This window comes from Electrona antarctica (genome assembly GCF_951216825.1).
Source record: "Electrona antarctica genome assembly, chromosome: 12".
NCBI lineage: Eukaryota > Metazoa > Chordata > Actinopteri > Myctophiformes > Myctophidae > Electrona > Electrona antarctica.
In genome coordinates, this window is record NC_136793.1 from 35,331,043 (window position 1) to 35,347,378 (window position 16,336).

Consider the following 16,336-nt stretch of genomic DNA (forward strand, 5'->3'; position numbering starts at 1 on the left):
TCTCCCCCTCTCTCTCACTCTCTCTCCCTCTATCTCTCTATTTTCTCTCTCTCTATTTCTCGTTCTCACAAACAGCAGCCCACAATCGTAAAGCGTCATTAGTCATTATTTTCTCTGCTGTCTCTCCCCAACACACTGTGTCTCTCACACACACACACACACACACACACACACACACACACACACACACACACAGAATAAACAGACGTCTCCTCATCACCACGCACGCACGCACACACACACACACACACACACACACACACACACACACGAAGAGTAAACAGACGTCTCCTCATCACCTCTGCGACGTATGTATTATAATATTGCTTGCATCTCTCGCTCTCTGTTTCAGGGATGCATCGACCACTTGTTTTATTCGCCCTCTACTAACTGTGCCAGTTTCTTCTCTGCCAGGCTGTGTCAGCCATGTTACTTGTAACCCCTGGACCAGACGCGCTTTGCACCCACAGCTGTGCACCCCATGTCGACATGAGCTGCCTCATTTACACCATCCATCCATCCATCCATCCATCCATCCATCCATCCATCCATCCATCCATCCATCCATCCATCCATCCATTCATCCATCCATCCATTCATCCATCCATCCATCCATCCATTCATCCATCCATCCATCCATTCATCCATCCATCCATCCATCCATCCATCCATCCATCCATCCCACAACATGCAAACTGTGAGAAGACAAAAGAGCAGTAGTGGACAGTAATGTAGTACATTTACTTGAGTACTGTACTGTGTATTTTGAGTATCTGTACTTTTGATTCAACTACAGCTCTATACTAGTGACTTTTCTGTTTTGGCTGTACATTGAATATCTTTGATGAAAATAGCCGATCAACTGTGTGTGAACTTGTCGCTCTGCTATTTTCCGCGAGAGTTTTTCCCAGAATTCAGATGCTGGGGTTTAAGTGATTAATTAATGTGTCGCCGTACAATGATGTTGCACGCCAAAAATAGCCCACAAAGTGCTGTGAGTTTGCAGATCGGTTGTTTCCGCTGTGCGGCTGCACAGTATAAATCGGGCGTTAGCAGAGACCTGTGGGGGGGCCGTCCACCTGCCACACGGTGTTCTCACATTTCCTCCGTGGCGTTGTGAACGGCATAACGGTGATTGTGGTGGCCACGCCCCTGCTGCTGCTTCTCAGTCAGGTTTAATTAGCATTCGCTCCGATGTCGGCGGCTCCTGCTCTTCACAAGCTGTGCACTCGCTGCATGTGGCTGTTTGACTTATTAAGAGCATGTCAGAACACAGTGTCATCCATCGAGAATATGGTGGCACAAGAACCGTGTGTGTGCGTGCGTGCGTGCGTGCGTGCGTGCGTGCGTGCGTGCGTGCGTGCGTGTGTGTGTTTTCATGAGCACAGCCCTATGTGAATGCATGTGAACATGTGTGTGACGTGTGCCTGCATTTGTGTGCGTGTCGGGCATCGGCACATCTTTGTGCATGCCTATGTGTGTACAATATTCAGATGTGTGTGTGTGTCTGCCTTGTTGCATACAACAGGGAGTTGGGGGGACGGGGGTGTTATTTTCTTTTTTCCTTTTCTTCTCCTTAAATTGGTCTCTTTCTGTCTGCAGCACACTGCACATGCATTTGCCTTTAATCCCGCCATTGCTATTGGACCCTAAGGGCTACAGAGGCTCCTCTGCTGAGAACACATGCCAGAGACCATAAGCCCATGACTCACATTTAATAAAATGGGCCCTGTATAGCGATCTAAAGGCGTGCGACAGGGTTGCAAAGATTTCTCAGCCGTGGACTTGCAGCATGTTGCCTAAGAGGATTTTCAAACAGGGAGAGAGAGAGAGAGAGAGAGAGAGAGAGAGAGATAGAGGCCTGTTTTTTTCTCAACAGATCCAATATAATCAGAGCGCCCTGGAATGTGCTGTGCTCGCACGCCTTCTGTGTGGTTACGCAACGTGTCATATATTGTCTCCATGTCACTCTCTTCCCAGGCACACATCACATAGCACATACAGTATGCTATTTGATGTGTTTAAGTCCAGTCCAAATTATTAATGGGAGTGTGTCTATGGATGATTTAGCTTTCCTCTTGTTAGCAATATTGAGCATTCGAAACATGCCATCAAGGCCCCTTGAGAGCCGCCAGCACTGTCGCGGATTTCATCAGCAATGCACTCTCTTTCTCTGGCTGCAGTAGGAGGTGAGGAAAACCAACCGATTTGAGAAGTGTGTCAAGCCCCTGAAGAACTCACATAGCTAATCCTGTTAAACCCATTGATCACTGATGCAAGCCTGTAGAGATATCGAGATATTGATTGAAGGATCCTTTAAAGGTCCCGCACTTAACCGACGCGGCACTTTCCAGTTAAAGCTTACCACTGCTTTTTACCGTAAGGCATGTGATACTTGACAGAACCCTCAGTCCACTAACTGTCACACTCTTGTCTATGGTTGCAGGCCTGAAGGTGCGTGAGGTGATGATCAACGTATCAAGGCAGCAGGTGGAGGACTTCCATGGACCTGAGGACTACTGGTGCCTGTGTGTTGCATGGAGTCATCTGGGCACATCCAAAAGCCGGAAGGCCACTGTCCGCATTGCCTGTTAGTGTGGTAGCACCCTATTTCATATTTTAGATTATATACATCTTATTACATGATACATGACTTGTCTTATCACAACATATATAAAAAGAAAGAAAATAATTGGATTATTATGTATTCTATGCTCACAATGTACATACAAGGACAACACTTCCAGTGCAAAACGTGTGACAAATAGACTACAGTAGTAGTAGTGCATACTCTACTTCTACTATAACATAACTGGTGCGTCATGCGCACGCGTCATCAAAATGTTTGATGCACGGCAGATCAAAGGCATACAAGGCGCTTTGCGTACCAACAGCTGAGACAGGAATTTTGAGAATCATGACAACATTCCTGTCCTGTAAGTACAACTTAGAAATAAAACTAATGTTAACTAATTATTACATGTGGCTCTTATTTTTTAGAGTAAATCCGATAGAGGAAGTCAGTTTCAGTTGTAAACAAGCTGCCATGACAGTTTTTTGAAACTGCTGCTTAAAAGATAAAACAGCCTCTGTCTGTGGAGCTTTGTATCTTTTGCATCTGCCCGTGTGAACACAGCATAATTCATGTGCGTACCAAGCTACATCTCCAGGTGCTGAGAACTATCCCAAAATAATGATGTGCACCCCTGAGCATACTGTACAAGCCACTTGAGTCATAAAATCCACCAAGAAACAGAGAAATCAGTATTTACAGTATAATAAAACACAATTATATCAAATTGCTATTATCAGGCGTAGGCTAGAGAAGCCTAAGCCTTTGATACATGTACTGCTGACAATTGTGTGCATAGATAGATATGCCTGGATTATGATATTATTGTGTGACAGCCAGACAGCCACCTGGTGACAGTCTGGTGTGGACTGTATGTGATTCAGCACCATGGACAGCGGTGCCTGCTGTGTGTGTTGAGGGTGCATGCACCACATTAAGAGTAGGTTACTGAAATGCAGTGGAGATCAGTGGTCGACAGACAGAACATACCACTTTGGTTGGTTACATAGACGACACATACTTGTTCAGCAAATCTATTATTTACATGCATAATTCAGTGGGTGAAATTTGTTTTCATGCAAGGTCCATAAGACTCCATATATATTACATTTTTTCAATAAATAAGTAAAATGGCCCCTCCCAGGGCAGAGAGAGTGAGAGAGAGCAAGGAGGAAAATATAAAAATAAAACAAAATCTGCATGTATTACACACATATAGTAGCCGCATAAGGCAAAAGCTCTCTCTGACAATTCACAAGGTAGATAGGTAGATCTCATAGGTGAACAGTCCACATGAAGGAGGTAATACAACATAGAAAAAACAGGCAGGCCCAGGCGGCCTCTTGATATGGAACAAGAACATTTCCGGCGACGGAATTTCCAAGATTTGAATTTGCCGACAAAGTGGCTTCAAAGCGGGTCTGTAGATACCAATGGGTCACAGTGACGGTTCCCTTCGTCCATACTTTTTACAGTCTATGGGCAGGCCAGCCTGGTGACAGGCGGTTACACGAGGCAGCCACGTAGTCGGAATGGCGGTGCATCAGAATGCCACTCTGTCCCTGTGACAGGCGGTGTTAAAGCCTTGTACAGCAGTCTGATGATAGCCGGCTGTTCAGTCGCCTTATGTTGTTGTTATTTATTATTTTTTCTTAAATCAAATCCATACATTTTATTTCATGAAGGTCAGTCCCATATGCCTACGCATGTAACATTAGTAGTCAGCCTACTTTTATTTTATTTTATTTTATTGCAAGTTGCATTATCAGTTGACAAGATTTGTCTTCTCAATCCTCTGCCTCACCCTCCCCACCAATTATGATTGTCATATAACAAATTAATCAGGCTTTCTTAAAAAAAGAAGTAATTCATTAATTAGGTTAAGCCAAAGGAGGGAAGATGGAGCCTACCCTGCACTCTTTGTCTAAGACTTAGACCATGTAACAAAACAGATTATCCTATTCACTTCAAGAAAGGGCAAAAATGACTCATACGCACGCACGCACGCACGCACGCACGCACGCACGCACACACACACACACACACACACACACACACTATTGTGAAGAATGTAGCTGTGAGTACCAACTCACATCCAGTGCAAAAGGGACACATTTTTTACCTGTGATAAATGCGTGCATTGTGTACACTTTATGAGTCACTGAGACTCACAGAGTCACTATTGGGTTCTGGTCACTGTTGTTCAGGAATGTCAGTGCAATCCACAAAGACGTCCTAACTGGCTGTTACACATCGATACATGTAGTATGGTCAAATTTCAAAAGACTGTGCAAAATACAAAAGTCCAAGAGCTGTCATATACCACACATATCACTCGAAGTACCAGCTACCAAAATGTACAATAAACCACAGGAGAACATGATCTCTTAGAGGGGTGAAAATAGATTGATTCACTGTTGGATGCAACCCAACTATCCAGGAAGATCAGTACAATCCTGGCAGACACTACATCCTCGAGTCTACCCCGTCAACAGATCAGTGAGCACACGGTTCCTGGGTGCCTCTCGCTTTCATATCCGACATGGTTTTGGAGGCTTTTCAAGGTTGTTCGGTTCAAACCCAGGGGCAGGCAGCACAAGTTTGAGCACAAATGTACACAGTGAAATCCTCAGTTTTAATCCATCCACTCTTGAGTGTGTGCAAATATAACCAAAACGACCCAATTGATTATAATTTGTAAACTCCCAGAGTTAGATTAACATTGAGGATTTTGACTGAAAGCAGTAGCCATAGTGCCTGACATTTGACTGCTCTCCTCCTTATCACCTCTCCCCATGCAGACCTGAGGAAAAACTTTGAGCAGGACCCGCAGGGTAAGGAGGTGCCCATCATGGGGATGATCGTCCTACACTGCCGTCCCCCAGAGGGAATACCTGCTGCAGAGGTAAGACCAGAGCCAGGCCAACGCTCTCCCCATCTCCAACTCTCTCACAAACACATTGCACACATGCACGAGCACAGGCACAGCTTATACTTGGTGCTGACAGCATCACCTTCACTCCACACCATTAATGGCACACACGCTCACACACACACACACACACACACACACACACACACACACACACACACTGAGAGGGGCTTTCACTCCTACAGAGTGTGAGAGATCTTGATCAGAGGGAGTGCATATAGAGATAATAGCATACCAGGTTGGCACCTCTTTCTCTCTCTCTCTCTCTCTCTCTCTCTCTCTCACACTTGCTCACAACACGCATGCACATGCATTCACGCTTGCACACAGAGAAAGACACACACACACACACACACACACACACACATACACCACGTACACATTGACTGAGAGAGAGGAGCTCATACTCCCACTGAGGGAAATGCCCGTGGCGAGGGTAAGATCACATCAGGACGACCCCCCCCCCCCCCTTGTTCAGTCATCCACCAGAACTCACCTCCACCCCCTGAACACGCAGAGAGAGAGACTGAGAGCTTATACTCCCACAGAGTTGACAGTATCTGGATCACAGTATCTGTCTGTTATTTCTGAGAGTCAAAGTCGCTCCCCTCCCCCCCCCCCCCCTCTCTCTGTCTGTCTCTCTCTTTCTCTCTCTCACTCGCTCTTGCTCTCTTTCTGTCTCTCTGTGTCCCTTTTGCCTTTTTTGTCTATACGGTATATTTCGGACAGATTTGGAAACGTGGTATGTTACGTGGGTCAGAGAACACAAATAAATAAGCTATTTGTGTTCCAAAATGTTTACAAAATGAGATTGGCCACAGTTGGGTGGCATGTGCCATCTTTGATTGGACATGATATTTAATAAAATTTTGATTCAGTTCTCTATTGTCCAATAATTTGATCCCTGGTCTGCAGACTGGACCTGCTGTACAAAAAGACTATCAGCAAATAATATACGTATAATATACATACAAAATAATGTATATTTAATACTTGGTAGAGAACACTCACATCACGCTCTGACACCTTAGCCGAATGAATTGGCTATAAATAAGAAATGTTGGAATAATCTATAATGTCAAGGTTCTCCGTATAATATAAATATATACAGTATTTTTTCCTGTTTTAAATCCATAACAGTTCTGTATCATTATATAAATGGACTCCCTAAATGCACATGCTCTGCCATTGCATCTTCTCTCACTCTGTGGAAATCAGTGTGAACTACACCTGTGTAATTTATGCACGTCGCCTGGGAGCGGATCGGGGCTGAGGTCAGCCCCGTATCGGCGGACTGTATAAATGATTCACTGTGGAAATGGAGGAATGATGTCACTCAGGCGCTCCCGGATCTGCAGTGGGGTATAAAAATAGTTGGAATTGGAGTGGCCTGCAGATGGAATCACAATCTCTCCGTCTAGTCCTTTGTCAACACAAATGAGCCCAGTCGTGAAGGATGGGAGTGAATAATGTAAAGTGAGCACGAACCAGCCAGGCAATCCCACCTCCTCAGTCCAGTTGATTCTATGAGCACCTCCTAGATGAAATATTGAGATTGTGAACATGAGTGCGATGCTGTGAGCTTTCAGAGAGTGGGGTTGCAGGATGCAGATGCTGGCAGATATAACACCTCCTGGGAGTCTTAATGGGATGTGAGTCTCCAGGGGTTTTTATTTATTTATTTGTTTGTTTTGTTTGTTTTGTTTTGGATGGCTTCCATAAACATACCAGCTCTTGTGAAGAAGAGTGAGTGTGGAAAAAAATTCCCCCTCGGTCAGCACTGAAGTCAGGGCGAGCTAATGAGACTCGAGTCAGAGGATTGGATCAATTTCGTACCGTTGTGGCTAAAGCGGTTTCTATAACCGGGAGTCTGACATTCTGCTAAAGCATCTTACCATGACTGGTGAGGCTCATTTGCATGAAGAGAGGTGTCACACTGAAGACATTGCTGAATGTAGTTTCACTAGTTTGTCGCCATTCTCTTCCCATCCAATTATTTTTTCCGGTTATAAGTTTCCAAACTGTATTTTGAGTTGTTTTTAACACAAACATTTCTGGGGGTTTTATTATTTCACTTTCAACGGAATTGGAGTGGAGTATACGTATTACTGGGTAAGAGAATTACCAGCAATTTATTTCCCCCTGTTTCATTTCAAGTCCTAAAGGTCACATATTCTAACTTAGATACAGAATATAATTTTCACCATCTACATAGAAGAAAAGTAAAGAACTCCTTAGGCTTTATACGGCTCATTTTCGGTTTGTTTTTGTAAATGCCAACATATGCACATATTTTACCAGAGATTGCAATTTTGACATACTTAATAGAATGTAAGAAGAGGTGGTTTGAAATTTCCATTCTAGTGCTCTCAGTTCAAAGCCGATTCACTTTCATAACTTCTCAGATATCAGAGAGCGTGTGCTCTGAAGTGATCTCTTTTTTTATTTGGCCAGAAGAGAAATCGACAGCAACGCTGCGTAATGAGTTTTCTTTGACGAGGTTACTCTGAAAGAAAGTGCGAAATGATCAGCGAAACTAAGGAGCCAATTTCACCTTCTTTGAATGAAAGCTCTTTAATGTCATCCCTGTCATCTGCTGTAATTTCAGTTGGCCAGAGTAGACTAGGTACATATCACAAAGAGAGGGGGGAGATATGCTAAACACGACTGTAATACAAGCTGCTTTCTCTGTCGAGCACCTCATAGGAACCTACTCAACCTAACCCCCTCCACCACACGCACACCCATGCACACATGCATTCACACTTATTTTCCTCATTCCTCGTGCCGGTATGCCTCTGTTATTTTCTCATAGGTCAGAGCAAGCCTCCAAGAGCGTAGATGATGAGCCTCATTACTAAGCCAAGCAATTACCCCTCCACACCCCATGCCAGGAGCCTACCTCTATTTATTCCTCCAACATAAGAGACAAATCGGGTTGGAATAGTAATGCAGCCTCTGCATAACTCCAGGGAGGAGCAGTAGCATTTGGGGGAGGCAGCTGGACACCATGGGGCCCACTTAGTGGTTCCCCATCATTTCTGATTAACCTCCCGAGTGAGAGAACAGCAGTGCTGGAGATACCAGCCCTCCAATATGACCCAGACACTGTAGAGATACCACCCCTAGACCCATCCACTGAGATACCAGCCCTCCAATATGACCCAGACACTGTAGAGATACCAGCCCTCCAATATGACCCAGACACTGTAGAGATACCAGCCCTCCAATATGACCCAGACACTGTAGAGGTACCACCCCTAGCTCCAAACACTGTTGAGATACCAGCCCTCCAATATGACCCAGACACTGTAGAGATACCACCCCTAGCTCCAAACACTGTTGAGATACCAGCCCTCCAATATGACCCAGACACTGTAGAGATACCAGCCCTCCAATATGACCCAGACACTGTAGAGATACCACCCCTAGCTCCTAACACGTTGAGATACCAGCCCTCCAATATGACCCAGACACTGTAGAGATACCAGCCCTCCAATATGACCCAGACACTGTAGAGATACCACCCCTAGCTCCAAACACGACCCATCCACGACCCATCCACTGTTGAGATACCAGCCCTCCAATATGACCCAGACACTGTAGAGATACCAGCCCTCCAATATGACCCAGACACTGTAGAGATACCACCCCTAGCTCCAAACACTGTTGAGATACCAGCCCTCCAATATGACCCAGACACTGTAGAGATACCAGCCCTCCAATATGACCCAGACACTGTAGAGATACCACCCCTAGCTCCAAACACGTTGAGATACCAGCCCTCCAATATGACCCAGACACTGTAGAGATACCAGCCCTCCAATATGACCCAGACACTGTAGAGATACCACCCCTCCAATATGACCCATCCACTGTAGAGATACCAGCCCTCCAATATGACCCAGACACTGTAGAGATACCACCCCTAGCTCCAAACACGACCCATCCACTGTTGAGATACCAGCCCTCCAATATGACCCAGACACTGTAGAGATACCACCCCTAGCTCCAAACACGACCCATCCACTGTTGAGATACCAGCCCTCCAATATGACCCAGACACTGTAGAGATACCACCCCTAGCTCCAAACACGACCCATCCACTGTTGAGATACCAGCCCTCCAACATGATCCAAACACTGTCAGACCCCATCCAATACACCAATGTGTCAAAATCAAACTATGTATTTGTGTGTGCGTGCGTGCGTGCGTGCGTGCGTGCGTGCGTGCGTGCGTGCGTGCGTGCTTGCGTGCGTGCGTGCGTGCGTGCGTGCGTGCGTGCGTGCGTGCAACATCAGTTTGAAATGACGATATTGCAGATATCTTCAGAAAGTGGCCTATGTGCAACATTTTGTGCAGTCGTCGTCATGTATTTGCCCGCATACAGTATGTACTATACGTGTATCGCATATCTTTCTCTGTGTGCGTGTGCGTGCGTGTCTTCATAACGTGTGCATGTTGTTGATAAATTGTGTGCTGAGAATCCGTCTGCTGGATTAGCACAGCGCTCATTGGCGTGACTCCTGATATGGTGGTTCCCGCGGTTTCCCAGGGGGGGCTGGTTCAGTCTGTCTGGCTGTCTGTCAGCGCTGCTTAATCCGTGTAATTGTGTTGATGAGATATTCAGCAATTTAAAAAAAAAAAGGGTTCTGCAACCCACATGGTGCCTACACCTCCATCGGGAGCTGAGAGGGTTGTTTTTGTACATTTACATTTTGTACACGGGCAATGTCGACTGAGCGCAGATACGCTTTGTACCGCAACACCCTGCTTCACACTGATGCAGATTCACATACAGTATTAACAGACGCCTTGGCGACAGTGGCTCTGCCGAGAACAGGGGTGTTAAGTGCTTTACTCAAGGGCAACGGTAGTTAATGAGGTAGTGGAGTGTATGTGTAACTGTCCCCATTCAGCTTGCTTGACGGAAGCGGATGGTGACCCTTGTCGTGTTTTTGCAGGACCAAGTATGACTCTAATTCCCCTTTATAGAACTTGTAGTATATACTCACTACTATACTTACTTACTATACTAAATTAATTTATCCCTTGCAAAGCGTGTACAAAAGTTACCTTTGTTTTTTTAATTATTTTATGTCAATTTATTTATTAGGAATAAAACTGGACTAGATCCGGATCTTCAAAATAGTAAAATCAACAGTTGACATTTTGCAGACAAAATGCAGAACCCGGTTTTATGATGTTATTTGTTTTAGAATCAGCTTTGTTTGCATAAATGTATGTCCTAAATAGAGCTGTTTCGCCGTACAATGGAAGTCAACAAGGAGACTGTTTTCATTTTCTGATCAACGTATTAAGATTATGTCACCAATTGGACTATAGTTAAGTCATGACAAGGCAACTACAAAACTGTCCTTGTGCTTTAAGTTGTTATCCCATTAAAACTGGGAAAGCAGCTGTGTCATTTTAGATTTTCTTTTTTCTTTTTTTACATGTTTACATGTTTCTTTTCGCTCCTGGGAAAAAATGTCAAGAGTGTCTGTTTTGTCACGTCTTTGTGAAAAATGCCCCAAAAAACCCAATTACAGTAACATATTGTTTAAAAGAAAAAGAAAGTGTGAGAAACACTGATTTCGAAGGCCTTCGTAGAATCCTCAGGTCTTAAGGGGTTTAATGAGCACTCAGGGTTTTCCTGTGTACTACATGCCATGCTGCAGCAGTGCAGTGTTGCCTGGGTCACCTTGAAGCCAGGTGCCAGGTCAGGAGAGGGGGGGTGGGGTGGGGTGGCAGAGGGAGGTAGAGGTAGAGGAGCAGCGACGAGGTCAGCATCAGCTCGGCAAGGGCTCCGTCTTTGATCTTCATCTGCGCTCTCCTCATAAGTCTTTATGACGGCTGCACTGTCACTCGTTACAGCGCTCCTCTGTCCTCTAATTGCCCCTCGACCAGCAGAACATTTCTCAGCATCTAATCAGCGACCTAAGTGTCATCTGAATGAGGTGTGTGTGTGTGTGTGTGTGTGCGTGCGTGCGTGCGTGCGTGCGTGCGTGCGTGCGTGCGTGCGTGCGTGCGTGCGTGCGTGCGCGCGCGCGTGCACTGTCACTCTTAAGAAGATTAGAGGACCTGGCCAGTAGCACAGGGCTAAGGGAGGTGACCTTGTTGGAAGAGCAGGTAATGAAATCACAGGGACGTGGCCCCCAATGAAGGGCCCATGCCTGGAGCACCCACATCACCACCCACCCCTCCTCTCTCCGTCAACAGTGACACTGATGACCGAGGCCTAATTGAAACAAATGTGCCAATTACCCCATTCATTTCTCACATCCCTCTGCCACACGCTTAGCGGCCTAATTTGTATTTGTCCCTTCATCTTTTTTTCCTCTCTGCCACTGCCTCTCTCTCTCTCTCTCTCTCTCTCTCTCTTTGTCGCTCTCCCATTGCCTACTTTTTCTCACCATATCTGTCACCATCGCTCTGCCTCTTTGTCTCTCTCTCTCTCTATCTGTCCCTCACCGTCAGCCTCTTTCTCTCTTACTCTCCTCCCGTGTGCTTGGTGAATCTTTTCATCATTACCCTAGGGCTGTTAGCAGCTAATGTACAGCCCCCCCCCCCCCCCCTCCCCTTCACACACACACACACACACACACACACACACACACACACACACACACACATCGGAGAGCGACAGGCCAGGCTTGTTCCACACGTTAATTGCCTCTTTCAACTCGCAAATTTCCCAGGATGAAAATGAAATAAACACATAAAGAGGGTAGAGTGGGAGAGCGCCAAAGACAGAACGCTCTCTCTCTCTCGCTGTCGCTTATGTCACCCTGGCCCGGATTCCCATTCAGTGACAGATTAGTTTAATCATGAGAAATTAGAGTCTTTCCCCCGTAGTTCTCTTTCCCCCTCCACCCCCCCACCTCTCTCTCTCTCTCTCTCCCCCCCCACTTTCGCCTTTCTTTTCCTCTCCTCTCTCCTCGGCTTATCTATCAACTTGGCTAAACGCTGTGCCACTGATGAAACACTCACTAAAGGGTATCTTTTAATTGTGAAGCAGAATATGGTAGCCTTTGAAGATCGGCGTCAAATGTTTTCTGCAAGGCACAACCGGGGTAGGGTGGGTGGGGGATGGGGGGTGGGGGGGGGTGGTTGTTTGGAAGAAATCGGTCCTTCAGTCGTTCTGCTACACTACAGTATAACTCTCTTCGCTGCTATCTGTTGTTTAATGAGTCAAATAGCTGTTAAAATTGACTGTGAATATATGTTGGACAGACAGCTGGGCGTGATCCCCTCAGAATGTGTATGTACAATATGAAAAAAGGAAAAAACGTGAAAAATGATCAGTGCATTATGTTTATCTTTTTTTTTTCTTTTTCTATGTATTTACCTGCAATCCATCATCCCAGAGGTCTGGGTGTCATTTCTATTTACGTTGCAGTGCTCGTGTGCCCGAAGGCTTTCTCTCTCACCCTGCTTTAAATCCAGCCGGTGTGTTTGTTTATTATAAGGGGTGTCTGCTCTCTTCCAGTAAATCTGCTGGGCCAGCCTATCCTGCCATTCCATGAATGTCATTTGCGCACGCAGTGGTGCAGCTCCCCGTACTAGGGAGCAGGAGCAGTAAAGCATCACTAAGTTTGTAATTCATAATTAGTTTTCCCCTCTGTTGCTGGTAATTGGTTATAGTGCTCCTCTTGACTGCCTAATGGCTGCAGTATTGTTGGGGAGCTCTGTCTGACTATAGCTGGTCTTCTACAGGATAACTCTGTCTGACTATAGCTGGTCTTCTACAGGATAACTCTGTCTGACTATAGCTGGTCTTCTACAGGATTGGAGAGAGAATGATGATGATGCCATTTGACAGGCATGTGGATTGTTTATGATGTGGTACAATAGGAAGTTCCCCCTACCCTTCAAAGTTCAAAATACTCACACATTCTTAGAAAATGCAAATTAGAATATGATTTTTCTTTTTAACAATATATTTATTGCATTTCTTTTTTTTTGTACAAACAGACAATACAACAGAACAATACATAATACATCAGACAATACAATTACTTAAAAAACAAAACAAAAAAACAAAACAAACATACAGTACATACATATAAATACAGTATATTAAAATAAGGGCACTTAGACTGGAGTCCTTATGGCCACAAGACCAAACAGCTGCAGAGAATACAATTAGACATTTTCAGTTTCCACCATTAAATAAGATAAATCATTAACCGTAATATATTGGATAAACGTCCCCATATTTTATCAAACATCTGTTTATTCTTCAAAGTATAAGTGATTCTTTCCAGAGGAAGACACAATGACAGCTCCCTAAACCACTGAGCAATACTGGGTTTACCTATCTTTTTCCACGATAAAGCTATAGCCCTTTTGGCTTGTAGCAAACATAAATCTAGAAATCTTTGTTCGCTACTCTGAAACTTATGGCCAGGTGGCCACCTAATAGAAACAGTTTCGGGTCAAGCTCAATATTTATCAACAATATCTTCTGAATCTCCCTCCTTACTTCTTCCCAGAATTCTTTCACTCTAGGGCATGCCAGAATATGATTTAAATGTTCAAATTATTATTATTATTATTATTTACTTATTTACTCGTTTATTGTATGGGGGTGTATGTGATACCATGGTATCTTATTATTATATTTATTTCTCATAGGTCAATTTAGTTCAGGCTGATACGGTTACAGGTTAGATCCTGTTATGGATAATTCCCTGAACTGAATGATGTGCTCTCTCTCCCTCTCTCTCAAAATGAAATCACAGCTCTTTGGAAATGATCTCTTCCTGTCATTCTCTCTTTAACCTCTCCTTCTGTCTCTGTCAACCAGGTGGAGTGGCTGAAAAATGACGAGCTGCTGAGTTCGCTCAACGACGACGATCACGTAGACACGCGAGCTGACCACAACCTGATCATCAACGAGGCGCGTCTGTCCGACTCCGCCAACTACACCTGCTTGGCCAGCAACATTGTGGCGAAGAGACGCAGTGCCACCGCCACTGTGATAGTCTTCGGTATGCAACCTCCCCCCCCCAACAAAACCCCTTCCGGTTCCTTTCCAGTTGTTACAGTTGGAGGCCATCGATATTGTCCTTTTCTTTTTGCTGAGGTTTGCGTGATCTGCGCAAAAGGACAGTTAACCCATTTTGGGCGGGAACCCCTTTTGGTGTTTTAAACATGTTATAATTTAGCTATTGAAAAATAGCAGATCTACAAGCTCATAGCGCGCCACCGAGTGGCGCGCTACGAGCTTGTAGGTCTGCTATTTTTGAAAAATCGTGAAAATATTTATTTCAGAAAACTGGAGGATTTAGAAGGATTTTTTTAAATTTTGAGGTCAGGCCTAAATGGGTCAAATGATAAGGGACAATATCGGTGGCACCCAACTGTATGTTTGTATAACAGCATACAGTATTTCTTTATTTGTGTTGTTGTCACTGCTGTTGTATCCTACTGGCTCACCTGCCAGTGAGGAGCCCCCACCTTGGGGGGCATAGGCTCGAGCGCCCACCTTGGGGGGCATAGGCTCGAGCCCCCATCCTACTACAGCAATACTATTTGTTGTCAACATCCCACTGCTGCAGTCTCCCTACCCTTAAAGCCACTACATTTGCCTACTACTACAATATGCAGTGAACTGCTGCGATGTTTATAGTGTACTTGAGGTCAATTAGTTGTTAGTTACCCATGCCCCCACACAAGTGATTAAGAGACCCTTCTTGGCATTTTCTGGCGAAGAAAGATTCCCCATTATTTGGATGAATGTATTATTCAAACAATTCAATTTACAGCCTCTCATTTAAAATCAATGTGTACCTTATGAAAGAGAATAAGCCAATGTATCTTAATCGCATTTAAAGAAGTGTTGCTCATTAAATATTTACTCACAAGCGGCCCTTGCAGCCAAACACGGGTTCACAAGCTTTGATAACGCACTTGCGTCTCAAGTCAGAGTGATCACAGACTAAAACCTGTTACTAAATCAGAGCACTAAGTGGTCGACTACAGAGAAAACTATTTCCACAACACCTCAACCTGTCTGGTATTATGAGTCACTGACGGCCTGTGGAAACGGTGCAGACAATTCCTTTTAATGTCTGTCTTCTTTGCTTTCTCATGCTTTTTCATGACTGTATATTCATTCAAAAGCTGTTGACTGTGAAGTCAGCAATTAGCTATTATGGGAGGGTGTATGCTAGGCAGCATACTGAGGGAGGGTGTATGCTAGGCAGCATACTGAGGGAGGGTGTATGCTAGGCAGCATTATGGGAGGGTCTATGCTAGGCAGCATACTGAGGGAGGGTGTATGCTAGGCAGCATTATGGGAGGGTGTATGCTAGGCAGCATACCGAGGGAGGGTGTATGCTAGGCAGCATACTGAGGGAGGGTGTATGCTAGGCAGCATACTGAATGTGCTGAGTTTGCCCCGGCCGTTTGGTATTCTTTCCTCGCAGAGTCTTGCGGCAGACATAATCATTAGGAACGTCAGCTCTTATTTTACTATTATTTAACACTGCTGATGATCTGAAGGGGAACAATGTTAATACGTCCTCTTTATCCCCACTTCTCCATCTCTTTGGTTTAGGGCAGCAACTATTAATCAGCTATTTTTCTATCGATTACATTGTTGAGTAATCAAATAATTAGTGTTGTACGCCCTTACTTTATTTTTATACAATGTGTACAGTATATATGTAAAGGATAATGTCAGGGTGATTATCTCCCGACAATGACCACCTAGGCACACATTATCCCACTTATTACATGGCTACTTAATACATCAATTAATACATTGACCCAAAACACAACAAAACGAGATATTTCCTTGCTTGCGGTAATAAAAGTATTCC

At 44.7% G+C, this 16,336-nt stretch overlaps 1 protein-coding gene across 1 annotated transcript in view; it reads left to right on the forward strand.

Annotated features, from left to right (window-relative positions):
• The window catches only part of unc5db (unc-5 netrin receptor Db), a 231,651-nt gene that overhangs the window by 140,867 nt on the left and 74,448 nt on the right, over positions 1 to 16,336 (forward strand). The window contains exons 3-5 of the mRNA XM_079516603.1: positions 2,447 to 2,590; positions 5,374 to 5,477; positions 14,317 to 14,500. Coding sequence (XP_079372729.1) covers positions 2,447 to 2,590; positions 5,374 to 5,477; positions 14,317 to 14,500 — 432 coding nt within the window. The remainder of the gene's footprint in view (positions 1 to 2,446; positions 2,591 to 5,373; positions 5,478 to 14,316; positions 14,501 to 16,336) is intronic.